The sequence below is a fragment of the Arvicanthis niloticus genome, chromosome 24, assembly GCF_011762505.2.
Source record: "Arvicanthis niloticus isolate mArvNil1 chromosome 24, mArvNil1.pat.X, whole genome shotgun sequence".
Lineage (NCBI taxonomy): Eukaryota > Metazoa > Chordata > Mammalia > Rodentia > Muridae > Arvicanthis > Arvicanthis niloticus.
In genome coordinates this window covers 8,199,718-8,226,595 of record NC_133432.1, presented here as the reverse complement: position 1 = coordinate 8,226,595, position 26,878 = coordinate 8,199,718, and the positions used below count along the sequence as shown (strand labels likewise).

The following is a 26,878-nucleotide window of genomic DNA, read 5'->3' as shown; positions in this document are numbered from 1 at the left end:
TGTAACTACACATCACTTCCTAAGACAGATGTCCTCCAACAGCTGTGTAGTTCTCTCTCTCTCTCTCTCTCTCTCTCTCTCTCTCTCTCTCTCTCTCTCTCCTTTCTTCACACTGTTTATCAGATTCTCAATTAGTTTCTCCCTTGAGTAGTTTAACAACTGTCTCCCTCCTCAAACGGTGTGGTCCACAGCAGAGTACTTGCTCAGCAGCTCTAAATCTCCAGCATTCTGTGGAGCACCTGGTGCATGGACAGTACGGAACGCCTACAGATTGAATAGATGGGTGGGCTGATGGGTGGGAGATGGAGGGAAGGGTAGATAGATGGATAGATGGTGAGGAGATAGGTATGTGGAAGGATGGGTAAGTAGATGGTTGGGTAGGGGATGGATAGATGGATGAAAGGATGGATGGATGGATGGGCAGATGAGTAGATGGGTGGGTGGATGAATAGATAGATGGGCAGATGGATGAGTGGAGGGGTAGATGGATAGATGGGCAGATGGGTGGGTGGATGGATGGGTAGGGTAGGTGAGTGGATGGATGGATGGATGGATGGATGGATGGATGGATGGGTAAGTAAGTGGACGGTTGAATAGTGGGTGGATGGATGAAAATGGGTGGGTTGATAGATGGATAGGCACATGGGTAAATGGATGGGTGGGTGGATGGGTGAATGGATGGATGGATGGATGGATGGATGGATGGATGGATGGGTGGATGGATGGATGGATGGATGGATGGATGGATAGAAGAGTAAATGGATAAATGGATGGATGGACAGGTAGATAAATTGACAGATGGTGAAATAAATGAATAGATGGACAGAAAGACAGATAAACATAGCTAAAAGGGAGGATGATGAAAAGGAAGATGGTGGGAGGGACAGAGAAAGAATGAAAGAATGAGCGAATGAACAGACCACACTGTCTTCTTACCCACAAACAGGTTAACTGCTTCTGGACATGGCTGCAGTCCACTTTACTTAGCCATCACCTGTATAAAACCACTCTGACCCCAAGGAAGGCACAAACCAGGAGCCACAAAGCCTTTGAATCTGCAAAGCCCAAACAACCATTTCCAGAATCTCAGCTAAAGCCAGGCAGTGTCCTGTCCCGGGGGGGGGGGGGGGGGGGGGCTGATGTCAGCCATGGCCATTAAACCGTCTTAGATAATCCAGGCAGGGTGGGGCTGACAGGCCCTCGAAAAGGGGAAAAGGGAGATTTTCTAAAACTAAGGGAGATAAGAAAACACTCCAGCAACAAGAACGCAAGCCCACTTCTAACATATATGGCTTCTTAGAGAAAAGAGCAAGCCCCTGGCTTTCTAAATACTCAGAAAATGACAAGTGACAGAGACAGGAAGTCCATGAGGTGACTTCCAAGAAGCGAAGACTGACAGAAGCATATTAGCATTTAGCAAGGGCTTGTTCAAAACATGCACACATGATCACACAGTTCCTAAAGCCCAGGGCACCATCCTCCTGGGACTTGCTGTCTTTTGCAAAGCTGATCTTAGGGACCCCAGACTCTCCCCTCTGTTAAACAAGCCATTGAAAAAGAAGACGGGAGGGAGACACAGAGTTGAACTTTTAAAAGATAAACAGGAGCCTGCTGGTGTGCCCAGAAGTCTTGGGACTAAAACAGCTGCACCAGACCATTGCAGGCACAGGGTCCCTTCTGCACATACACCCGGCCACTGCAGGCATATCCTCTTTGCAACCTGGAGTCATCTCTGCACATGCCCCTGGAGACTGTGTGTCACCAGCATCACTGTCTATATCAGGAGAGGTCAGGATTATAGGTTCAGGCACTAGAGTCTAGACCACCTGGCCCTAATACTGACTAGCTGCCCACGACAATTGAGATTCTTGTCTCCTCCAGTTTCTTGTCCATTACATGAACATAAAGAAAGCCATGTGACATCACCTCAGGAAGTAGGTTAGACCATCCACAATGGGGTACTGAGCACCAAGCAGAGAGTTGAGTGAGGCCGGCTGGCTACTTCTGTCTGATATGTCCTTGAACACTTAGCTTCCTGGTTGTCTCTGCCTTTGCTCACTACCTGTCAGAGACCCGTGAATGGGTCTGGAGAGACAGCTCAATAGGAACAGGGCTTACACACATGCGTGAGGACCAGAGTTTGGATCCCTAGCACATGTGTGAATACTGTGGGAGAGTAGGAGCCCAGTCAGAAGCTCAGCTCTGGGGAGGCGGAGACAGGAGATATTCAGAGCAAGCCAGATGGTTGAACAAGCCAAACCAGCCAGCTCTCGGTTCAGATTGAACCTCTGCTTCTGTATAAGGAGGGAGAGTGACTGAAGGTGACACCTAACATTAGCCTCTGGTCTCCATGGGCATATGCACACTTGCATGCACACCCTTGTGCATGCACAGTTGTGTGCACACGCCTATGCACACGCTTGTGCACAGGCTGTGTGTCCATGTGCACACACAAGTTATGCACACGCTTGTGCACACACACACATTGCTTGGGCTTCGTGAGACTCTCAAAAAAAGTAGCAAGAATCAAACAGAAAACAAACCAAAAAAGAAAAAAAATCCTCTGTGGGGGCTTAAGAAGCAGTCCCATGGGTAGAGTGTTTGTCTAGCAGCCTTGAAGCCATGAGTTTGATCCCCAGCACCAAATAAATCAGGTGTGGGCGCTCATTCGGTAATTCCAGCAATTGGGAGGTGGAGACCAGAGGAGCAGAAGTTCAGGGTCATCTTTGTCTACATATTGCATTAAAAGACTCTATGTGTGAGTTGAAGAACTGTCCTCTCGCAGAAGAGGAGCGAAAGGCCCAGCAAGGCTAAGTAACTCCCCCCAAGATGACCCAGCTGGTAACAAAAGAGTTTCCAAAGCTCAGCTGACCATGTCCACCGTCTTCTGTCGCTCCTACATTAGACTTAAGTGTGACCCCCTGCCTCAGCTCTGTGATCCCGGCTCAAGCGTGTTATCCACACTTTAGAGATCCACAGTGAGAGTCAGACAGTCAGGGACTCTGATGACCGCCATCTTGATCCCATGAGTGCGGACTGTGCACACCCTCAACATACAACAGTGTGCAGGGCCTGGCGCAGAACAGCACTGGGCAAGCATCTCCCTAAACTCTTCCTTCCTTGGACCACACACCCTGCTTCCTAGTTCCCCAGCTCAACGTACGCTCACAGCACACAGCAGCCTTTCACTCCACCAGAAGGCTTGCGGGTAAGAAATCACATTGGTCCTTATGTAAAGCTCCTCAGATTCCTTGGGGGGAAAGGTAGTCTGGACAGCAATTCCATCAGTAAGCCGATTAACTACCTGCTTACTACAGAGCCTCTGGAGTCTATTCATCCTCTAAATTCCTGTGACAGTCCCAAAGTGCAGGTGTCGGCCTTCTTCCCACTCTGTGGATGAAGGAGCGAGGGCTCTGGGCTTACTCAAAGTCAAGACACAAACAGTGCCTCCATCCTGTGGTTGGGCTACCCTGGGTGTCCTCCAGCTGATCTCAGTGGGCTAACCTCAAGACGTCTCAACTCTGACCACAAGTTTCCAAAGGACACCCAGAATCCAAAGCTCCTAGCTGTCCCCTGTGGAACTTGTCAAGGCCTTGTTGGAAAACACCAGATTCTCTGTCCTTCTACCAAAACGTCCTCGGCATCCCACTGTAAAACAGGAACTATGTCTCGGAGAGTTCCAGATCCTGTGACATTTCCGTAGTCACTTCTAAAAAGACAACGTCAGTCTCCAGGTCAGAGGTTCTCAACCTGTAGGTTGAGATCGAATGACCTTTTCACAGGGGTGACATATCAATAAATATCCTGCATATCAGGGTAATCTGCAAACGGGGTAATCTTGGGTTCTCCTCAAAATTGATGAACCAAGTCAACCACACTCTGTTCCTGCTTGAAATCAGTCACCATTAAAAAGGAAGACACAGAAATTGTCATTGTCTTACTTAGGCCCTACACCTAACCCCACCTCTCCTCTTTCCCACTAACTTCACCCCCTCTTTTCCTCCCCTAAACCCGTGTACAGGCTCGCCTCATCTCCTCAGGCTGGTCTCACTTTGCCACATTTCCACAGCTCACTGACAGCTTCTCCTGCACCCAGGATGTCAGGATTCCATAGCCATTGGGTACCATTGTTTTTATACCCATCTTCAATGCCCTCAGTTCTACAATTCCCCCTACTTCCTCCTATACTCAGCCCCCACACCCAGATGTTCCTGTTTCTTCTGGCTGGTCACCTCTGCAGCTGACACCTCCTCTGTACCTTACTGTATCACAATCATCCCCAAAAGATAAAAAGCATCCCCACTCATCCCTAAGTCCCTTGGATCTAAAAGGGGCTTGGTACAAGGAACGCTCCATGAACACAAAAGCAACTGAATCCACTTGTTCACAAACACTCAGAACCAGTCAGGAAACCACAGAGAAACACAGTCAGGTCAGGGAGAAGAGAGCTCTGAGAATCTTTTCTGTAAAGGACAGGATAGAATATATTTGTTGCAACCACTGAGTCTTGCCCTTACAGCAGAAAGCAGAGGTTAAACAGTATGTAAATAAGTGGGTGTGGCTATGTTTCAATAAAACTTTATTTAAAATGCAAATGGTGGGCCAGACTTGGTATAGCTTGCTGGACCCTGAATTAGACTATTCAGTACATGTGACATGAAGCAGACAGCCTCATCGTCAGCAAAGCATCCTCTATTTTTCTGTAGAAATAGATGTGGGAAGAGAGAGACAGACAGACAGACAGACAGACAGACAGAGCAAGCGCCCCTCTGGCCCTTAAAGCACAAAGTTTAACCGAAGAGTAAGCAGCAGAGTCATCTGAAGAGACAAGGTGACTTCAGCCACCAACAGGAGATTCCAGAAGACAGGGCACTGTTTGGGCATTACCATTTCTATTATTCCTATTACTGATGCTGTCACTTCTGTTGATGCTTTCTGGCCTAACTGATATCTAGAGAAAGAAAGAAAACAGAAGCAAAAATTAGCTGCAGGGCAGGGGGAGGGGGGCAGAAGGGGAGCTGAAGCCAGCGGAAATTTAATTAAATAAATAGATTTCTTGACTAGGAGAGAAAGGAGATGTGACATGTTCCCAAATCCGACTTCCTGCAAGCCCCTGTTTCCTGGAGACGTGGCAGAGTAGAGAAATGAAAAGTAGCCCCCACCCCAGAGCAAGCGGCTCGCCCAACATCCCTATCATACACTGCTGCTGCACCTGATCACATCCACCCGCACGGGCAGGGGCTCCTTTCTCTCTCTTACCCTTCACCAATAAACACACTGGCAGAGAAAGCCTGGTTTCTTTCTAAACTGCTTCCTGAGAGCTCACTTTTTAGCTCATGCTCTCAAAAACAGCCTTGCATAACCTCTTTACTTCAAGAAATTTCATGCCTTGCCTGTTCCACGCCGACAAATGTGCCATCTGGCCAGTCTCTCACTAGAAGCAGGAAGGGACAGCCAGGGCCTTTTCCTCTCTGCTCCTTTGTGGGTCTCGCTGCCATTCCTCATCCAGAAACTGGGGGCAAGAACACCAGGCTTGGGACTGAAAGATCACTCAGCAGGTGAAACTGCTTACAGCCAAGTCTGAGTTTGACCCTTGGACTCTTCATGGTAGGAGAGAATCACACTTTTAAATTGTCCTCTGACCAAAGAGACTCACATACACACCAAATTAATATAATACTCTTTTTTAAATGTCCTTAGGGCTAGAGATATGGCTTAGTGGTTAAGAGCACTGACTGCTCTTCCAGAGGTCCTGAGTTCAATTCCCAGCAACCACATGGTGGCTCACAACCATCTGTAATAAAATTGGATGCCCTCTTCTGGTGTGTCTGAAGATAGCTACAGATGTAGCTTATGTACAGATGTGTTTTATGTACTCATGTACATAAAATAAATAAATAAATCTTAAAATGTCCTTAATCCACAAATAAGGTAGCTGGGGAAAGTAAACAGGGTTGGAAGAATGTTCTGGAAGGACTGGGGATCGATTAAGAGCATGTAGGTGAGGACACTATAGTTCCTGCCTTGGTAGCAACAAGGCACCCCTTGTTTATATATATCTGATCTCATTTCATTCCCAAAACAACCCCAAGGGTGGAGGTACTGAGAGAGCAAACCAAGAACAATATACCTTGCAGGTTAAGGTTCTCTTTGCACTTAGGACCGTTAAGAACAAGTTCCTCTTTGTCCTGTGCGAAGTCCTTCTGATTTAAAGTTTCTGTTTGCAATTAATAAGTTCCTTTCTCTTGGATCCTAATGTAAACTTCAAAATATGTTTTTCAGCCTACACTAAACTTGCGACATGATATATAATATCCTTACCCTGTTCCTTCCCTTTCATTGTATCTTTGCAACAATGTATCAAGCCCGACTCTCCCACCCCTGTGATGACCTTATCCCTTCTATAAAAAGGACTTCAAGAAGCCAGTAGAATCTTCTCTCCCAAATCCCCACTTAAGGTGAGACCAGGCTGACCAGTCCCAGACGCACCCCAAAATACAGCTTGCTTTAAATAGACAATTGTGAATGTGGTCATTTCCTCTCTTCTTGGGTTTAACAGTATTTCCAGACCAGGCAGTGCCGATACAGAGAAACCAAAAGGCCACAGAGCAGTCATCCTGCGGAGTCCCAGGAGCACAGTAGGTACTCCACAGGTGCTGGTTCACACTGAATGTGTACATGAGCCGCCTGCTAAGGCCAGGTCACCTTGGTCACCCGCACCTCTACAGCCAACAAACCCACCTCTGTTCTCAAGGATGCACCAACAAAGACAACGAAGGGTTTCTTTTCCCCCTATCAAGTTTGTACCATGACTCTCCAACAGGAGAGTGAACTGAATTGCCAATGGCCACTGATGTGTTTTTTTTTTTACATTCTGTTTATTTTATTTGTGTTTGTGTGCTCATGTGTGTGCATGTGTAGAGGTCAGAGGACAACCTGCAGGGATAGTCTTCTTCTTCTATGTGGGTCTCAAGGCATCAAGCTTGTCAGCGAGCAAGCATCTCGCTCTGGTGAGCCATCTCACTAGCCTCTGACTGGCTTTCGTGTACAGAGATGATGCCCACATCTCTGGTACAACGCAGCCCTCTGACAAGACTCTCTGTAGATGCTCAGAGGGCAAGCCAGCAACCACCTGGCATTGCAGAGCAAGCCAGAGGCAAGGCTGGCCCTGTAGAACATCCCAGAGAACAGGGTGTCCCTTTAGACTCCAAAGTCTTGTTCCTCTACCCTACCTCTTCTCTTTCCTCCTCACGAACATACTCTTCCTGCTCCAATGTTCCCCTAGGGCATACAACCATCTGCCGGCACTTCCTGGATGTGGCTAGCACACCGTCCTTGAAATGGGCGTCACTTTCAATCAGGATGTGCATCCGCCTCTGAATTCAGCCTGTGCTCTTGAGGCTCCAGAGGTTTCAGACAAATCTGACTAAATCCTGTTGGGTGACCTTGGCCAAGCTTTCTCTCTTCGAGACCAAGGCGACCGTGGCAGCCACAGACTGAGCTCCTCCAGGCAACACCAATTTCATGACTGTCCCCTGTGCAACCTCGGCCTTCCATCTCTCTGAGCTTAACTCTTCTTGTACAATAGACAGGGCAAGATCTGCCTGATAAGGTGCAGCTCTGGGGTCCTCCACAGAAGAGCCTTTGCACACAGCGTACTGAGCCCACTGTGGATACAAACCTGCTCCCCACTGATCATCAGGGAAAGACAATCATTCATGCAGAGAGTCATGCAAGACGAATACATTCCCTATCCTTTCCACATTCATTGGCCCTAGAGACATTCAGAAAAGTCCTGGGGACCCCAAGCCTTTCTTCCAAAGGCTATCACACACACATACACACACACACACACATACACACACACACACCATCTCAACTGTTTCTAGGCCCTACAAGCTACTGTAATACCTTAGCTTAAAAAAAGAAAAAGAAAAGAAAGCTTAAAGAAAGAGAAAAGAAAGGAAAGAAAAAAGTCTGGACTTAGAACTACCACATCCAGACATACCTTCAGGATACACAGCATAAGCCCTGGACCCAAAATTACTTCTTCTTCTTCCCATAACTCTTTGGCACAAAGGTCAATGGACAATGGAAGGAGGTGTGACCTTGCCTCCCCAAAACACCATTCCTCAAAACAACATGGACCCTTGAACCCCACTTTCTCCCAGCAGGGATCTCACTAACTTCCACCTTTAAACATCTGTGGGCTTTTTAAAGATTTACTTTCATCTAATGTTTTCCTTAATATTGTATTGCACCGTGTGTGTGTGTGTGTGTGTGTGTGTGTGTGTGTGTGTGTGTGTGTGTGCAGTACCTGCTACAGCCAGAAGAGGGCGTCAGATCCCCTGGAAGCAGAGTTACAGGAGGTTGTGAGCCACCATGTGTTTACTAGGAACTGAACCCTGGTTCCCAATTAAAGAAGGCAGTTCTCTTAACCACTGAGCCATCTCTCAGACTGCTGGCTTTTACAACCCAAAATACTCCAAGAAGGTATTAAAAAATATTTCTGAGCTGTGACGCTGTGCAGGAAAAAAGAACTCTGAGCAGATTCATAACTTGGCATCTGGTGCATGACTAAAAACAAGCAGGAAGCAGGAAGGAAGCAGAAACAGGGTGCCACCCTCCCCTCAAGACCCTGAAAACTCACAGGACCTGGGACGATCCCTGTTCTGGGCTCCCATAGCCCCTGGGCTTCCCCAGCCTTCAGAGAGATCAATGGTGGTGCCAATAAATGACCAGTTTGTTACCGTTCCGTATACTGATGATAACTGTGTTAATGCTTGCTACCTTAACACGCTGTGCTGAGCCAAATGGGGAGGGGCTATAACCCAAAGAAATTCATTTCCAAGGATCAAAGCAGAGAAAGAAAGTGTGAAGAGATACCCCAGCCTCCACGTGAGTGATGAGTGAGTTCAAAGCGTGAGCCAGAGTCCCTGCTCCAAGGCTTGGCATGGTTATTCCCAGCAGGGATGTTGGGAGGGTTTCAAGAGACCCATCCTGTCTCCAGGAGTATCACAAGACACTAAACCCAGGGTGGCCAGTGGCCTGGACAGGTTCCCAACACCCTGGCCCCATTTCAACCTCATTTTCTGAGCTACCTGGGGCTGTATATCTTCAAATTTGATAGATGGTATGTGTCTACATGTTGATTATCTGTGTCTGTGTGCATGTGTGTTCATGTACACACATATGCACATTCTGAGTGTTTGTGTATGTGTGCATGGCTAAGTGTCTGCACATCTATGTATGTGTAGTTATATGTACAAACATGTTGCATGCCTGTGTACATGTACACACACATGCATGGGAGGGGTGCGTCAAAATTCCCAGCTTGTATCTGCTTCCTGTTAATTGGACGATGACCCCCTGGGAAAGCCAGACTCTGGCCCTCACAAGCCTTCACACCAACTCAATTACAGCTTCCTATGCCTTTGACAGAGCCTCGGCTCCCACGGAATCTCCTGGCTTTCATCTGGTTCAGAGTAGTTCAGCTGTCATCTTCCCTGGTCACCGGCATCATCCTGCAGCTGCGGAAACCCCACAGCACTTAGGAGAAGTCGGTCCATGGTCCTAACCACAGTGATCTTCCCCCAAGAAGAGCTGCTGATGCTGGGATGTGTTTGTTTGCTTGCTCACTCCCACGCCTTCATTTCCTGGTACTGAGGACTCCCAAGCCTGCTGGGCTTGCAGTTCATCACTGGGCGCTCGGAGGCGCTTTTGATCGACAGGACTGAGATGGAGAGGGATAGGCCCTGCTGACACCTCATGGGTGGAAATTATAAATGTGTAAACCCCAGCTCCCCTCACTGTTACCCAAGCTCAACAACAATGGGAGATACTATGACAGAGACAGTTCCACGGCTACCCAGGAACGCCAGGAACACCTCCCGCCCCACATCTCCCAGCCAGTGACCCTGATCCTGAGTCCTGATCCCCCACCTGTCCCCAGAACAAGAAGGACCCTCTTATGAGTTGACAGTCCCCAGCCTGCAAGTCTTCTAGGCTTGAAACACATTCCCTCTGGAGACATAAATACAGCCTCTGTGACAGACCATAAACGACTTTGCAGATATGTTACAAGAAGACCAACTATGGCTCCCGACAGTTTTCTTCTGCTCTAAAAACACTAAGGGGCTCAAGTGTGCTCCCTCCATCCAGAGGGAAATGGCTTCAGTAAGTTCACGGGCTTCCACTCTCTACCAAGTTCACAGGATAGTTCAGCCCTGGACGAAACCGCCTTCTAAAAACCCACTACAGGTAGGTTGTGCAGACACAGGTCTGGGGTGACAAGGTGCAAGGGAGGAATTTTGATCAGTCGACTTTCTTCAAGTCTGTGATGAAAGGAAAAAAAAAAAAAAAAAGCCGGGCAGTGGTGGCGCATGCCTTTAATCTCAGCACTTGGGAGGCGGAGGCAGGTGGATTTCTGAGTTCGAGGCCAGCCTGGTCTACAGAGTGAGTTCCAGGACAGCCAGGACTACATAGAGAAACCCTGTCTTGAAAAAAACCAAAACAAAACAACAACAACAAAAAAAGTCTGTGATTTACAGCTCAGAGACCCAAGAGCCTACAGGGGATTATACTCGCTGCAAAGATGGAGGCCCTTCCATGTGCCCTAGAAGTGGCTGGGCCAGCAAGAGGCCATACTATACATCCCAGGCAGTGGCTCCTTTTTTTATAGAACACCAGAAAGAGCCAGAAAGAGCCGAGGGTGGGATCTGAGGCTAGCTCCAGCTGTAGACACACCCTCTCAGAAAGGAATAAGCCCCCGACATACATCCAACAGAACCACAGGCTGGCCAGAGCAGGTAAAAGAAGGTACGAGCCCCCTGCCTCTGCCAAACTGGGCCTGAGTTGCCCGCGCATACATCGATCCCCTTTTGCTTATTTTGGTTTTTGTTGTAATCTGCACGCCAGCCCCCGTGTAACAGGCTAAAGTACAGGTCAGCACTGAAGCTAAGGCTTTTCTCTTCTCTCCCTAATAACTCTACTGACCGGCTCTCTGGGAGAGCGTCTCCACAGCTGGAGCTAGCCCCAGATCCATCCCACCCTCGGCTCTTTCCAGCGCTCTTTCCGATGTCCTATTAAAAAAAAAAAAAAAAAAAAAAAAAAAAAGCCACTGCCCAAATTCCTCCCTGCCCACTTCAACTCCGCCATTATCAACTGGTGCCTTCGGGAAGGCACTTACTTTTCACAGCTTAATTGGCCTTGAGAGTAGAGCAGGGAAAGCATCACAGGACCTGGGTGACAGGATACTGAGAGGGAGTGAGTGACAGCAAGGTCCCTTCTGAGCGGACCACAGTGGTCAGAAGCTGTAAACCTGCTCAGACATCCGCATACCAGGGCAGGGCCAGCGGGGAAGCGACCAAATTGCAGAACCCACTCCTGGGTGTCAGCATACCAGGAAGCTCAGTTTGTGAATTACATCCGGCTGTGTCTGGATCCAACCTACCCCCAACCCCAGAACTCAGTCCCCCCCCCACTCCCCCCCATTCCCTACCCCTCCCCTCCCGATTTCAGAAGATTTAACTCCCGGTTCCAGTTTGCACAGGCTGATACATCTCTTCCAGGGACTCCGGATTCAGGCCAAAGGAAGCTTGTTAGACAGCGCCTCGTGGTGGCCATACGTGGTACTGCACCATCACGAGAGCACCTCGGTGCGTTTGACCCTGCTAGGGTCAAATACACAAAGCACACATACAGGCCTGCCATTCACTTCTGTGGCTCACTGCACTGATGCAGGCACAAGATCCCTGGAAGGTACCCCTTGAGAGGCAATACCTCACAGTCTATCAGCTACTTCACAGGGTGCCCTGGAATCTGGCTGTAAAGCAAAGCAAGCCCCCCCCCCCCATCTCTTCTCCACAAAGTAACTGACATAACAGGAGGGGGAAAAAAAAACGCTCAAACAAAGAAAATGTTCAGGTGATGCCGCTACCACTGAGTGCTGCTCCCAAGGGGTAGGAGGTCACCCCCTACTCAATGTGCCAACCTAGCTCAATAGCTTCTCTCCGGGGGTGGGAGGAAATGGTAGTTCCAGACTTCCTGTGGGGATGTGAGGTGGCCCCATATTCCAAAATCCCTTTAGGGATGCAGCCTACATTTGCCCAAGGGGAACAAGGGGCTCCCCAGTGGGAATGACATTCAGAAAGTTCTATCCACGTGGCATCCACGTCCCTGGCACCTCGACACGCTAGAGAATTCTGTTCTGAGGGTCACAGACCACTACTTCGTGGAAGCACCCGCTTGAGGTGTGTGCTGGCTGGTTTTATGTCAACTTTAATACATGCTAGATTTGTCTGAGAAGAAGGAACTTTCAATTGAGAAAACCCCTGCATAAGATTGGGCTGTGGACAAGTCTGTAGGGTATGTTTTTAATTAGTGATTGATGGGAGAGGGCCCCGCCCATTGTGGGGTGGGCCCCGCCCACTGTGGGTGGAGCCACCACTGGACTGGTGGTCCTGGATTCTATAAGAAAGCAGGCGGAGCAAACCATGGGGAGCAAGTCAGTCAACAGCACCCTCCATGGCCCCTGCATCAGCTCCTGCCTCCAGGTTCCTGCCCTGCTTGAGCTCCTGCCCTGACTTCCCACTGTAACGAACAGTGATGTAGAGGTGTAAGCCAGATAAACTCTTTCCTCCCCGAGCTGCCTGTAATCTTGGTGTTTGGCCCAGCAGTATTAACCCTAAGTAAGACGGGATGAGATTTACACGGGGCCTCTATTTGGTATTAGCTGTGTTACCCAGGGCAAGTTATAAACCTCTCTGGGCTTGTTCCTTATTTCTGCCTCCGTTGAGCATTTATCTGAAGTTCCCCGTGAACGCCAGCTCCACCCGATGCAGCACACCACGTGCCTAACAGTCTACACACCACAGCCCACTATTCTCATCACCACCTCCCTAGGCTTTCCTGCTAAAGGAAGTCCTTCTCCATATCACCCCCAAGCCCCTCCCGCTTTAGTGTGTATTTTATTTAACACTTTTTTTTCTCACGTTCTCCTTTTTTTTTTTTTTAAGGTTAACAAATGCTTCCTCTAAAGATAGTAAATATTTCAGGCTTGTGGGGTGCGCAGTGTCTGCCACGCCATACACTTTTGGTGTCAATGGTAAAAAACACAGTAGTCAGACCTGTGGGTGCATGCCTGTGGTCCCAGCACCCGGAAGGCTGAGGCAGGAGGATTAAGAGTTAGAGGATAGCCTGAGGCCCTGTCTCAAAACAAATATATGGAAACGTGCTAATAAAAGCTAATTTTAAGAAGCAAATGGCAGGCTATGGGCCAGCAGAGAGGATGCCCTCATTTGGTTGTCCTTTGTCCCAGCACCAACACTGATGCAGAAAAGGCTTCTCCTCTCTTCTCTCCCAGGAAAAGCATGCAAATACCTCCTACCTCCCTCTGCCCTCCGGACGGGAGGCTCCTCGGTGGAACCAAATGAGTTCACTGGCTTCTCAAATCATTCAATACTTTTATTTTTACGTTAAATAGTTTGAGGTAAAAAGGGATAAACGTACTGGGATAAGCACTGTGTCGCTGAGTGACCAGCGTGTCACCTCCCTGCTCCTTGGTTCTTACAGAAAAAAAGAGAATTGAAGGCAGGATAAAATTAAGTGACATCACTTTCAAAGTCAGCTTGGACGAGCACAGCGCATACACACTTGCGACATTGTTGCTGGTTGGTTGTTTGTTTTTTGCTTTTGCGGGATGAGCCTAGTGTCCAGAATGACAGTCTGAAATGGGGGATTTATATAGCAAACAGATTACAAAATAGCAGCTTTGAGGGCTGGAGGGGGTGTGATCCAGGAGGGCTACCTGGGAGTGGTGGCAGCTTTTAAGCCACTACATCCTGGAGTGTCAACAACGTGTGGAGTTGCCAACATGGGGGAAAAGTTGGCTTCAGGGAGCACAGGCCAGGGAGGGGTATGGATGGGGGAGGGGTGCCTTACTCCAGGAGTGAGCCGTTGAAAGCTGTGCTGGGCATGTGCAAAGGTCCTGGGGCAGACCCAGCTCAAGGAGAAAGCCGAGGGAGTTTGTAATGGGCTACTGAAGACGTTATAGGTAACAGGGGATCAGGAGCCCAGATCTCCAGCTCTTTCTAAGATGTAAGCCACTGCTTGGTGCTAACTCACGGTCCTCGAAGACCTCCCCTGTCAACCGCGTGGCACAAGGTCACTGTCGGTTGTGAACCTTTCTTATACCATTATCTTCCAGGTGCCAGGGACATAAATTCTGGTAACAGCTGCAGGAGGCAGGTGCCTTGTTCCCACGAGGCACTTCCAGGGAAGCCTCTGGTCCTCACGTCTTCAAAGCAATGGGTGAGCAAGAGAAAGGGACCAACGTATGATGGACAGAAGGTGGAGGCAGCCGACGTGGACAGCAGGGAAGCCCTGGGCTGGGCGGCTCACCAGTGTGATCCTGATCCCCAGATAGAAAGACAGCCTGGGAGGCAACATTCCGTCCCCAAGTGAACCCAAGCTTCCCAGGTAAGACCTGTGTTCTCGTTCATATGAGGGAGGAAGTGAAGACAAGGGAGCAAACTTTTAAAAACTCCAGAAAGATAACCAGAGCCTGGGGTGCACTGAGAATCTGTTTGTCACTGGGAGGTGGGGGAGGGGTAAATTATTTGACCTTAACCAACCCGTTTACACCCAAATCCTGCAGCTGAGACGGCAGCAAGCACTGAAGGTGCCCAAGATGACAGAGGAGAGCGGACGGACCCGGCTTGCCTAAAGCAAGTTCCTCCCATCTTTAATTCTGAGTTGTCTAGAACGGGAATGGAGACCCTGCCCTTCCGGAAGTTCCCCGTCAGCTCTGAAAGCCAAGCTTCCTGACAGTGGTTCTCACGGGAGCTCCCTCAGCCAATGCCCCTGGGACAATCTCCCAGCTCTAGATCAACTGTCTCCTACCTGAATCCTGGAGGGGTCGAGGGTCTAGCACACTGCACTATTCTAGGTCCCTGTTGGCCAGGTCCCCATCACACCCTGGAGGCCACCTGCCCTTGGGGCAATGGAAGGTGTGACCCTGAAGTGCTGGCCCTGTGTTCCCTCCCCATCCTTCCCAATACCAGGTCCTCACGACCCACTGTGACCTCAGGTAAACCAAGTTGGCAAATCCCAGACTTGTCAGAGAACCTGTCACAAAATAAGACAGGTGGCACATGACACAGGACATCTGAGGTTGTCTTCTGCTTTCACATGCATTTGTACATACACACACACACATACATGCACACACATGCATACACACAAATATACACACGTACACACATACACACACATACATACACACATACACACACATACACACACTTACATACACACAAGTACACACACATACATACATACACATACATACACACACATGCATACACACAAATATACACACGTACACACATACATACACACGTACACACACGTATACACACATATATACACACACATACATACACACACATGCATACACATACATACATACATACATACATACATACACATACACACACTTACATACACACACATACACACAAGTACACACACATACATACACACACATACATACACACACATGCATACACACAAATATACACACGTACACACATACATACACACGTACACACACGTATACACACATATATACACACACATACATACACACACATGCATACACACACATACATACATACATACACACACTTACATACACACACATACACACAAGTACACACACATACACACACATACACACACTTACATACACACACATACACACAAGTACACACACATACATACATACACATACATACACACACATGCATACACACATACACACACATACACACACTTACATACACACAAGTACACACACATACATACACACACATGCATACACACAAATATACACATGTACACACATACATACACACGTACACACACTTATACACACATATACACACATACACATGCATACACACACACACATGCACACACATGCACACACATCGTACACACATATATACATACACACATACACACACATCATATACACACATACACACACATACACACACTTACATACACACAAGTACACACACATACATACACACACATACATACACACACATGCATACACACATACACACACATACACACACTTACATACACACAAGTACACACACATACATACACACACATACATACACACACATGCATACACACAAATATACACATGTACACACATACATACACACGTACACACACTTATACACACATATACACACATACACATGCATACACACACATACACACACATACATACACACACATGCACACACATCGTACACACATATATACATACACACACACATACACACACATCATATACACACATACACACATACACACACGTACATGTGTGCCCACACGCAGACTCTCTTTGTCACAAGGAAAGTTCTAGAAGTGTCCAGAGTCAAAAGGGTAGTCACTAGCCATTGTGACAAACGGGTCAGTGGAAAGGAAGAGTCTCCAGTTGAAACTGCTCTTTATGGAGAAGCCAAGGGAACCGCATTACCAGACAACTTAGGAACATAGGTCCCCAGGGGCAGGGATTCACTATCATTGTGACCCTGTCCCCAGCAATGATGAAGCAGAGGCAGTCCCGTGGGTAGTGACAGGGTGAGTGGATGAGCCACAGGAACAGAAGTACGTCTGGGACAGGCTTCTGTCACCGTGTGCATGTATCCTGAGGGATGCTGCATGCATGGGAGGGACCCTGAGAGTAGGGACATGGCATCATGCTAGCACACGCTGGTCCCTGTAGGCCTCTCTTGGAAGGGAAGCTGTTCTTCCTCCAGCCTTCTCCAAGTCAGAAGCGAGTCACACAATGGAGCAATCAAGACCACTCTTCAGGCTTTGTTCTAGTCAAAGGAGATGGTGGTGCTGCCTGCCGGCTTCTGGGGGCTCCATTCAGAGCCCAACTGGTATGAAGCCACAGAGCATCTGAGGCTGGTCTATTTCAGGGCCTCTCTGCTTCCTGTTCCCTGCTGCAAGCTCTCCCCCCACCCTCTGATACTCAGGAGGGGCTGGGGAACCAAACAGGCCAGCAAAGAAAGACCTGGGGGGCAGCATCGTGTTCCAACCGTCTCTGCACTGTCCCCCAGCTCCATGAAGGATGCCCAGCATCCCACCCTGCTCTGAGATGCTCTCTAGGCTACAGCCACCACGTCTGTCTGAGGTCATGTGGCTGACAAGCATTCGGAGTGAGCGCTTTACAGTGGCCTCTGTCCGATTGACACCAACTACTTAGTACACCCCTAACCCCATCTCCCCCTCCACCCCCGCACACCAGGGGCTCTCCATCTTCCATGCTACCACAAAAGCCTGCTTGTCCCCACAACTGCCAGAAGAGTCACTCACTTTAAGTCACGGCACAAGCCCCAGTCCCTGAGAATGGCTACCAATCCTGGAGACCCAGCAGATACAGAGTAAGCACTTAGATCAGTGTTTCTGAACCTGTTAAGACTCTGTTACCAAAAATAGATAGATAGATAGATAGATAGATAGATAGATAGATAGATAGAAGATAGATAAAAATTTAAAAACCTAAAGGAACAAGAAATTAGAAAGAGGGCTGGTAAGATGGCTCAGTGGTTAAGAGCACTGACTGCTCTTCCAGAGGTCATGAGTTCAAATCCCAGCAACCACGTGGTAGCTCACACCCATCCCAAATGAGATCTGATGTCCTCATATGAGTGAGATGGGCCAGAGTGAGCAGGGGCCCAGAGCAAGAAGGGGCCCGGAGCGAGCAGGGGCCCGGATCGAGCTGGGCTGGAGCAAGAGGGAGAAGGGAATGGGGAGGGAAGAAAAAAGAACTTAGAAAGAAAAAGAAGGAGCGAAGTAGCTGGTGGCACACCTTGTCCCCTGTTTATGTGATAGTCACCACTACCCCCATCCCAAAGGTCCTGCCACCCTGTGGCCTGCTCCACTCTTCCCTCCACCCATGATGCACCCTTCCTGCGCCATGTACTGTGCCTGCTGCTACTGCGGAAACTGCCCCTGCTCCGTCCTCGCCCACACAGAACAAAACCACTCTCTCTTCCCGACACATCTCCACCCAGCAAAGAGCACTGGGCGTGTGGCAGGGGCCAGCACTATCCCGGGAGTTATCGAATGTTGGAGCTTCCGGACGTCCCAGATTTATGGGGTTAAGCTGGCTTGGCTTGAAGAGGCTTCTGTGTTGAGTGAGTGAATGAGTGATCTTCAGTTTCAGGCTTGGGCTGATGCAGCAGGCGGGAGACAGAGCAGAGGGTCCAGATTGCTCCCCGTGGGGCTTTGCAGTCACTGGGAGGGAGGAGTCTGGTGGGTAAGGCATCCGCTTACTAATTTGAGACTAGACTTTTTAGTTACACGGGAAGGCTGGGGAAAAAAAAAATTAGACCATACAGACCCGAGGCGTTCAGAAGCTTCGGGGAAGTAGATACAATTTTTGAGAGTACAAGGGTGTTAAAAACAGGAAGGAGCCATGGTGGCTGGCTCGATGCTGCCCCCTGGTGGAGATGTACGGCCAGGCACAGCGTGCGGCTCTCCCTGGCACTTTCTCCAACGCAGATGAATTAATTCAACCAGGTCAGGATGCCTAGGGCAGCAGCTGCCTACAACAGGAAGGTCCTGCTCCAAAGATTAGAAGGGGTAGGAGAGGTGGGGAGGGCTCTACCGTCAGTCCTCGAGAGTCCCTGATGTAAGGGTCAGGGGTCAGCTCAGTCTGTGGGGTCCAGAAAGGGTCTCTGGAGTGGAGGGGGCTTTGGGTCTGAGGCTGTGAATGGGGAGGAACAAGGAGCTCTGGGCAGGGGGTGGGGGGTGGGGCAAGCCTGACACAGGATGCCCGCACTTCGTCTGGGGTGCCGCAGAATTAGTGGCACATCAAGATTTTAGGGACTGCATTGGCAGAATGCTCGCCGAAATTGGGGGGGAGGGGGACTGGAGTTCAAATCCCGGCTCCCAGGTAACAAACCAGGTGTCAGGCAAATGCCTAGAACCCCAGTTCTGAGGAGAGCAGAGAAAGGACAGCTAGGGCTTGCTGGCTCCAGCCTAGTGAGTCCCCGATTCCAAGAGACCCTGCCTCAAAGGAACAGGTGGAGAGGGAGAGACCTTCCTCTGAGTTCTGGGTACCACACAGGTGTCTGCATACACACACACACACACACAGATGTGCACACCCATACACACAGATGTGTGTGTGTGACACACATGCACATACACTAACATACAAGTAATTCTGAAGTACACATGTTAGGGCTTGAAAGGAAATGGGGACCCAAGTCCAAGCAGGGGACAACTCCATAGGTGTCTTCAGTCCCTGGAGAGAATCACGCCTCAAGCTCCTGCTGGGTCAGGCATGGGCCAAGCCAGGGGAAGAGGATATTCAAATCACTTATTAAACTCTTACTGTGTACTAGATATTAACTTTTCCCTTGAGAGCTGATAACAGACAGGGGGTGCACAGTCCTGTGGGGGAGGGGTGCCCAGTGATAGGCAAAAATATGCTATCATGACATAGCTACCTTGCGGGTACCACAGAAGGGAGGGCTGGTGGCAAGGAACCCCGAGCCGGTGGGTCATCATTCCCCAAGAGGAGTAGCACCGACCTTGGCCCAGTGTGCCACAGGAGTTGGGCAGAACAGCAACCCCATAGCCACTGCTGTTCCAAATCTCAGTCCTGACTCACAAGAAGCGGGAAATAGCACGCTGTTGCCATGGGAACTTCAGAAGGACCTGAGGTGGAGTGGATCTAGCACCAGGACCGACATCGGTAGGGTTTTTCCTTTTTTTACGATTACTTTTGTTGTTTTGTTGGTTTAGGCTTTTGAGACAGGGTCTCACTAGGTAGCCGTGGCTATTCTGAACTTGCTAGGTAGACCAGGCTAGCCTCAAACTCAAGAGCCTCAAACTCAAACCACCTGCCTCGCCCTCTCAAGTGCTGGGACTAAAGGTGTAAGATGTGTATTTTGGAGTGTGTGTGTGTGTGTGTGTGTGTGTATGCACAGGCACTCGTGCCCCACTTCTTCTTTCTCTGAATTTATGATACGTTTGTGAAGGAATCTGTAGAGACCAGAAGAAAATATCAGCTCCCCCAGGACTGGAGTTACAGGCTGTTGTGAGCCACCTTGTGGGTACTGGGAAACAAACCAGGAGCGCTCAGTACACTGGACCCTCAGCTATCCCTCTGACCTGTAAACTGTTATCTTTTCAGGCTATAGCTCACAGCCCCTACGTGTCATGTGTGAGTGTCAGGTCATGGCCAGCATTCGGTACAGGGGACAGAATACAATGAGGTTGTGACTCCATGGTAGAGCACTTGCCTGGCAGGGTCCAGTCCCCAGCACCACACATATACAAATGGCAACACCACAGAACACAATAGGAATGAATCTGAAATACCCACCTCCCTGCCATGCCCGCCAGGCTGGGTCCCGTGTCAGGAAACACAACTCTGCTGTGTACCAGAACACATTCTACATGTGTGCATGCATGAGGGGGAGAGGTGAGGGGGGAGTGTAAATCAGACCTGTCACTGCACAGCTGGGTCAAAACCATGCACAAGAAGACACCTGGTTGAGAAGCCATCTGGCCCTCAGAGAGCTAAGAACACAGCAATCCAGAGGGAACTTTCCAGAAAGCAATGTCCATCAGGGTGAACGTCTCCTCCTGTGACATCCTACAGATGTACCCTCCTAAGACAACAGTTCTCAGGACTGGAAGAAGATGGGACAAAGGGGACAGCATCCTGAGTAGGAGCCAGGGCAGAGGAGCGGGGTTAGCACATTCCTGGGCAGGAAGCTATTCCTGGGGTCACACTGTCTTGTTCTTAACGCGGGTTCTTAAAGTGGAGCTGAACTCGTCAGGCCTGCACATTGGAAACCTGTTCTGTCTAGTTCACTACCGGGTCCTCCGCCCTCCTGGCATAGTAACAGACACCCCGTAAATCATAATTGTGGGTTGCCTATTGACTAATCAGAATAAGAATTAGCAGCCACCAGATTGGGCCAGACCTGTTGTCGACGGCGCCACCTTGTGGTGAGAACTGAAACGACAGTGCTGATATTTGTAACAAGTTGTAGCTTCAGCTGTTTACAGTTAATGATCCGCTCATACCGTGAGTTTCCTCCCTTTTTCTTTGGAGGCAGGGTCTCCAGTATCCCACCTTGCCTCCAGACTCTCTGAGTAGCCAAGGACGATCCTGAACTGCAGATCCCCTTGCTTCAACCTCCCGAGTGCCGGGGTTATAGGCATGCACCACCACACCCCACTTATGAGGTTCTGGGGATCAGACCAGGAGTCTTGCGTATGCTAGGCAAACACTCTACCGATTAACTGAGCTGCAGCTGTAACCCTGCGTCACAGTTTTGAGCAAGTGATTGGAACGAGCCAGGAAAAAAAATGATGACATCTTTAGATCGGAAAATAATAAAGCAAATAATTTAACTTAGGAGAAAGTAATCTTACCCATCGTATGGAGAGAGAGCGAGAGAGCGAGAGAGCACGAGAGAGCAAGTGAGAGCGAGAGGAAGAGCGAGAGCGAGAGCAACAACCTGCTTTCTGTTACAAAGAATGTATAGTGTTTGTGTGCATAGAAATAACCAGAACTGTCGTTCAGCGCACAAAGCCTCTTCTAAGCGACTGAGGCGGGAAAGATGCTGGCCTCCCTTGCACATCCAAGATTCCCACATCTTGTACATCCAAGATTCCCACATCTGGACGGTAATTATCCAGGACCCATGCTGAGCCATCCTCCGCAGGGTGGAGATCAAGCCCCGCCTACTTCCACCTCTCACAGCCAGCTCTGCCCCTAAGCTGGCTTTGGTATCCAGAGCCCATTCTCTTCCGTGCTGGCCTGCACAGGAAGCTTGGAGGACAGTGGCCGGGCCAGGTGGGGGCGATCCTGACCTCCTGGACTACTCACCTGATTGGTGCACATTCCTGAGACAGGAGAGTGAGGCGTTGAGCCGGGCGCACTCTTCCTGGTTGGCTCCATACTTCTCCACAGTCTCGCACACCTGCTCGTCGGTCATCTCTAGGAGGTCCTCCAAGCTCAGCTGGTCAGGGGAGATCTCCTAGAGGAGGGGACAAAGGCAGTCAGCTGGACATGAAGCCAAGCACCCTGCCCGAGGGACTAGAGTGGTGTCTCTCTACCGCCCTCTTGTGGCACTCAGGAGAACTGCAGAGGGAACCAGCAACGAGCCCCCACACTGCCCTCTGCTGGTGAAAGATGCTCCACTATGCAAAAAAGTGGCTGAATCTGGGGTTGAGTCTTGCCACTTAGACAAATCATTTAATTTCTCGGGACCTTGTTCGTCTCACTTATAAAACGCAAATGCTGAGTGTAGGTGCTTGCTCAGGACATGACTAACACTCCACACTCACAGATGTGCTTATGGGATCCCGGAGGTGGTGGTGGAGGGCGTCAAATGCAGCCTTCAAGACCCATAGGTAGCTTGAGGCTAGAAATGAACCTTGAAAATTACTGAGCACCCTGAGGCTATGTGGCCAGGCTGAGGAATAGTATAGAACAGGGAAAAAGACCTCTCTGAACAAAGGAGCTGGGGACAGAAGCGAGATCCCCAGGTTGCAATGAGTTGTACAGGACACCCTTTCCCTGCCCTGCAGACCATCCCCTCCTTAAACAATGCCCTAAATAAGTCTGCAACACTGACTGCCAACAAGTCCCTCAAGCTTGATATTTACTCTCCTTCAAGTGTCTCCACATATACATTATAAGAGCCTTCGTTCATAGTATCTACGGTAGCTAGCCAAGGACTTCACACACTCACGGTATATTACTATTTAATAGGGCTTGTAAATCTATGGGTGGAGATTCACGGGCGATACAGTGGGCTCCTTCTGCCCTCTTGTGGGCATAACTGTGTATTACAATAACATACAGATTCATGGAAAGCAGAGTCTATAAATTTCATAAATTCCATTTCACACACACACACACACCAAAAAAGCGACAGGGCAAAGCCAACACCCAGACAGTGACTGTGAAGTCAAATCAGGGACAGGAGGTAGCAACTGAGCCATCTAGAGATGAATAGAAACACAGTGTAGGTAATCCTTCAGCTGGACACGCCAGGGTAGGGGGTACAGGGTGAAGGTTTAGAACAACACTGTTCTAGTTTGATCCCAGATGCTCTGACAAAACACCGACCAATAGCAGCTTGGGAGGGAGGGTTTAGGAGGCTTACACTTCCAGGTCACAGTCTTCCACTGAAGGTGCTGCCTCTTCTCTGGCGTGCTACAAGCCCAGGCCTGTCTGCCTAGGGATGGCACCGCCCACAGTGGGCTGGGTTCTCCTGCATTATTTAGCAATCAAAGCATCTCAGATGTGGCCACAGGCTATCCTGATAAAGACAATTATTCAATTCTGACTTTTATTTTTCAGGTGATTTAGACTGTAGAGTTGACAGGTGGTGATCAGTTGGGGCAGATGTACAATCTAAAGCCTTCTCCTTGCTGCAGGACACAACTGTACATTTTAATACTATGATTTCAAAATATGTGTGTGTGTGCGTGTGCGTGTGTGTGTGTGTGTGTGTGTGTGTGTGTGGTCAGCTTACCCTGAAGTGTGTGTGTGTGTGTGTGTGTGTGTGTGTGTATGTGTGGTCGGCTTACTCTAAAGTGTGTGTGTGGTCAGATCACCCTGAAGTATGTGTGTGTGTGTGTGTGTGTGTGTGTACAGATGTGCGTCTCTGTATATGTGCGTGTATGTATGTGTAGTCAGCTTACCCTGAATTGTGTGTGTGTGCACGCATGAATGTGTGTGGGTGGGTGTGGTCAGCTCATCCTAATGCTTAGGGTCACACATTTATGGCTGAAAGGTGAAGAGAGCCATAACAACCTGGACCAAAGAAAGGAAATTTGTGCATATTTTGGTAAAAATAATACCAGCTGGGACAATGTTTCCAGTACTCAACACAGACTTCCTTATAATGTGAGATCATGTGAAAGTGAAGGTATGTGTGTACATATATGTGCATCTGTACATGTATGTGGGAGTGTGTATATGTGTGTGTATGTTTGTGAGTGTACTCATGGATATGGGGGGGTGCTGTCCAGAGGTATGTATGGGTGTGTGTGGATAAGCGTACATGTGTATTGTGAATGTGTGTGGTATGTGTGCTGTGTGAGTGCATGTGTACATGTGTGTATGTGTACGTGTATGTGTGCATATTCGTATTTTATTGGGGAGCTGGATTAGACTCTTACACATGCCCAGTAAGGACTCTATCACTGAACTGTATCCTGAGCAAAAATGGTTATCATTGCCTGCAGACCAGGATGCCAAAGTGTAGATAAGTTAAACCCTTAGCCCAGGTCACACGGCAAGAGAGTAATGGAAGCATCATTTGAACCCAGGGCATGTCTCATGGCTCTCTCCATATTTCCTTCATGAGAGCACCCTCTGGTGGACAAGCCTGTGAACTACAGGCAGGGAGCCTTCACACCTCAGGTGAAGGTCTCAGATCGCTTGCTGTGAGACTATGAGCTCCAGAGGCAGGGGCCTCGGGGACCAAAGGGGCTGCCAACTGTGGCTCATCACATCAGAAGAGGATTCTCTTCTATATTATCAGTACTTGTAGCTTTGAAACCAGAGCTCTTGAGTCTTTAGAAAATCAGTTTTAAGACATTGGGTCAAAATAAAATTTTGAGGATCAGATCTCATCAGTCAAACAAAAACTGTCAGGCTGGAGAGGCAGCTCAGAGGTTAAGAGCACTGACTGCTCTTCCAGAGGTCCTGAGTTCAATTCCTAGCAACCACATGGTGGCTCACAACCATCTGTAAATGGGATCTGATACCCTCTTCTGGTGTGTCTGAAGACAGCTACAGTGTACTCATATACATAAAATAAATAAATAAATCTTTAAAAAAAAAAAAAGAACAATAACTGTCTGCCCAACAGACAGTTTAAAGACCACACTTTTCAGCCCCTCTCTAGAAGACTTATCTCTACTTTACCTGCCCTACAAGGGGCCCCTGGTATATAAGTATTTATATAACCCCAAAGCCTTTAAGAAGTGTGCAATTAAAATGTACCATTGTGCTTAGTTTGTCAACTGGACACAATCTAGAGTTACCCAGGAAGAGAGTCTCAATAAGGATTGTCTAGCTCAGTTTGGACTGAGGGCAAGTCTGTGGGGATGTTGTCCTGGTTATGTTAATTAAGGAGGGAAGCCCCACCCACTACGGGTGGCACCACTCCCTAGGCTTAAGATCCCAGACTGTTAAAAAAGGAGAAAGTGAGCCAAACATTGTCTCAAGTGCATTCATTCTATCTCTGCTCGACAGTGGGTGTGACTGGCGGCTTCATTTCCTGCCTCCCTGACTTCCAGCAGTGATGGGGTATGACCTGGAATCATAAGCCAATCAACCCTGACCCCCAAATTTGCTTTTCTCATAGCAATCGATTGGAAAGAAAACTAAAACCTGCCTTTCTTGTTCTTTGAAAAGATATTGTAAGAACACACTGCCCCAGGCATTCGGGCAACCCTTGGAATGAAACTAGGGATGCAGAGATTCACACAGTACTGGGTGTGGGTGTGTGTGTGTGTGTGTGTGTGTGTGTGTGTGTGTGTGTGTGTATGTGTATGTGTGTAGATGTATGTGTCTGTGTGTGTATATGTGTGTAGGTTTGTGTCTATGTGTGTGTGTCTGTGTGTGTGTCTGTGTGTGTGTCTGTATATATGTGTGTATGTGTGTGTATCTATCTATGTGTGGGGGTGTGTGGATGTGTATGTGTGTATGTATGTGTCTGTGTGTGTCTGTGTGTATGTATATGTATATATGTGTGTATGTGTGTGTTTGTGTATGTATGTGTATGTATGTGTCTGTGTGTGCATGTGTGTGCATGTGTGTGCATGTGTGTGCATGTGTGTGTACATGTGTGTATGTGTGTATGTGTGTGCATGTGTGTGTATACTACCCTAGCTGGTAAGTGAGCACCAAGGATCCTCCTGTCTCTGCCTCTGTAGCCCTACCATTTCAAGCGCCTGCCTTCACAGCCAGCTTTTGTATGTCAGTTTTAAGGACTGAACATAGGTCTTATCCAGTATCCTCTGTGTCTGGGATCCAATAGGACAGCACTGGTCACAGTGATTTACATTAAACACAATTCAAAATCCAGATCCTTGGTCCCATGCATGAATTCCGATCCCAGTGCTCCCTGGGTTCAGAAGCCATGTGTGCCCGTGGCTGGCCCAGACAGCACATTCAGCAAAGAGTCAAGGAACAGCACTGCTCTATGTGGTGGCTTAGAGTGACTCCTTTAAGTGGCAGAGCTGAACAGAGTCCTGACTCTAGAACCTCTCCCTTAACAGTCCTCAGGGACATCTGAGATCCTGAGCCTTCATCCAGCACAAACTGAAGGCCTACTGTGTGCTAGGATCTGTTCTGGGCATAGCCCAAACCCTGCCATCTAGGAAGCAGAAAAGAAGCGAGGGTCGAGGGGGGCAGGGCCGCCACGGTCACCTCCAGGACTTCCTTGCGCACATCCACAATCCGGAACCAGTGGCGGAGCTGGGGGAAGCCGTCCAGTTCAGCATTACGCTCCTGCAGGGCCACCTTCTTCTTGCAGGACAACTGTCGGCTGAAGTACTTCACCAGCTTGCTCTGCAGAGACAGAGAGCACAAGGACACATCTCAGAGGTGCTGCCCTGGGGAGCAGGGGCGAGAAGCTCTGATATCACCCGCTAACTCCAGCCAACTCTGTATGGTGAAGACCATTTGCACCACAATGAGATCCAGCCTTCCATCTGAGATGGTTCCTGTGAACTTGGCCTGCAGTGGACAACACTGGGAGGTGGGAGGTAATGCCCAGGAGGAGGAGAATCA

The 26,878-nt window shown here is 48.9% G+C and overlaps 1 protein-coding gene across 2 annotated transcripts in view; it reads right to left on the bottom strand.

Annotated features, from left to right (window-relative positions):
• Ksr2 (kinase suppressor of ras 2) overlaps positions 1-26,878 on the bottom strand; it is a 367,151-nt gene that overhangs the window by 254,551 nt on the left and 85,722 nt on the right. For both annotated transcript variants that reach the window (XM_076922578.1, XM_076922577.1), the window contains exons 2-3: positions 26,516-26,656; positions 21,950-22,100 (exon numbers count right to left, since the gene is read on the bottom strand). In XM_076922578.1, coding sequence (XP_076778693.1) covers positions 21,950-22,100; positions 26,516-26,656 — 292 coding nt within the window. The remainder of the gene's footprint in view (positions 1-21,949; positions 22,101-26,515; positions 26,657-26,878) is intronic.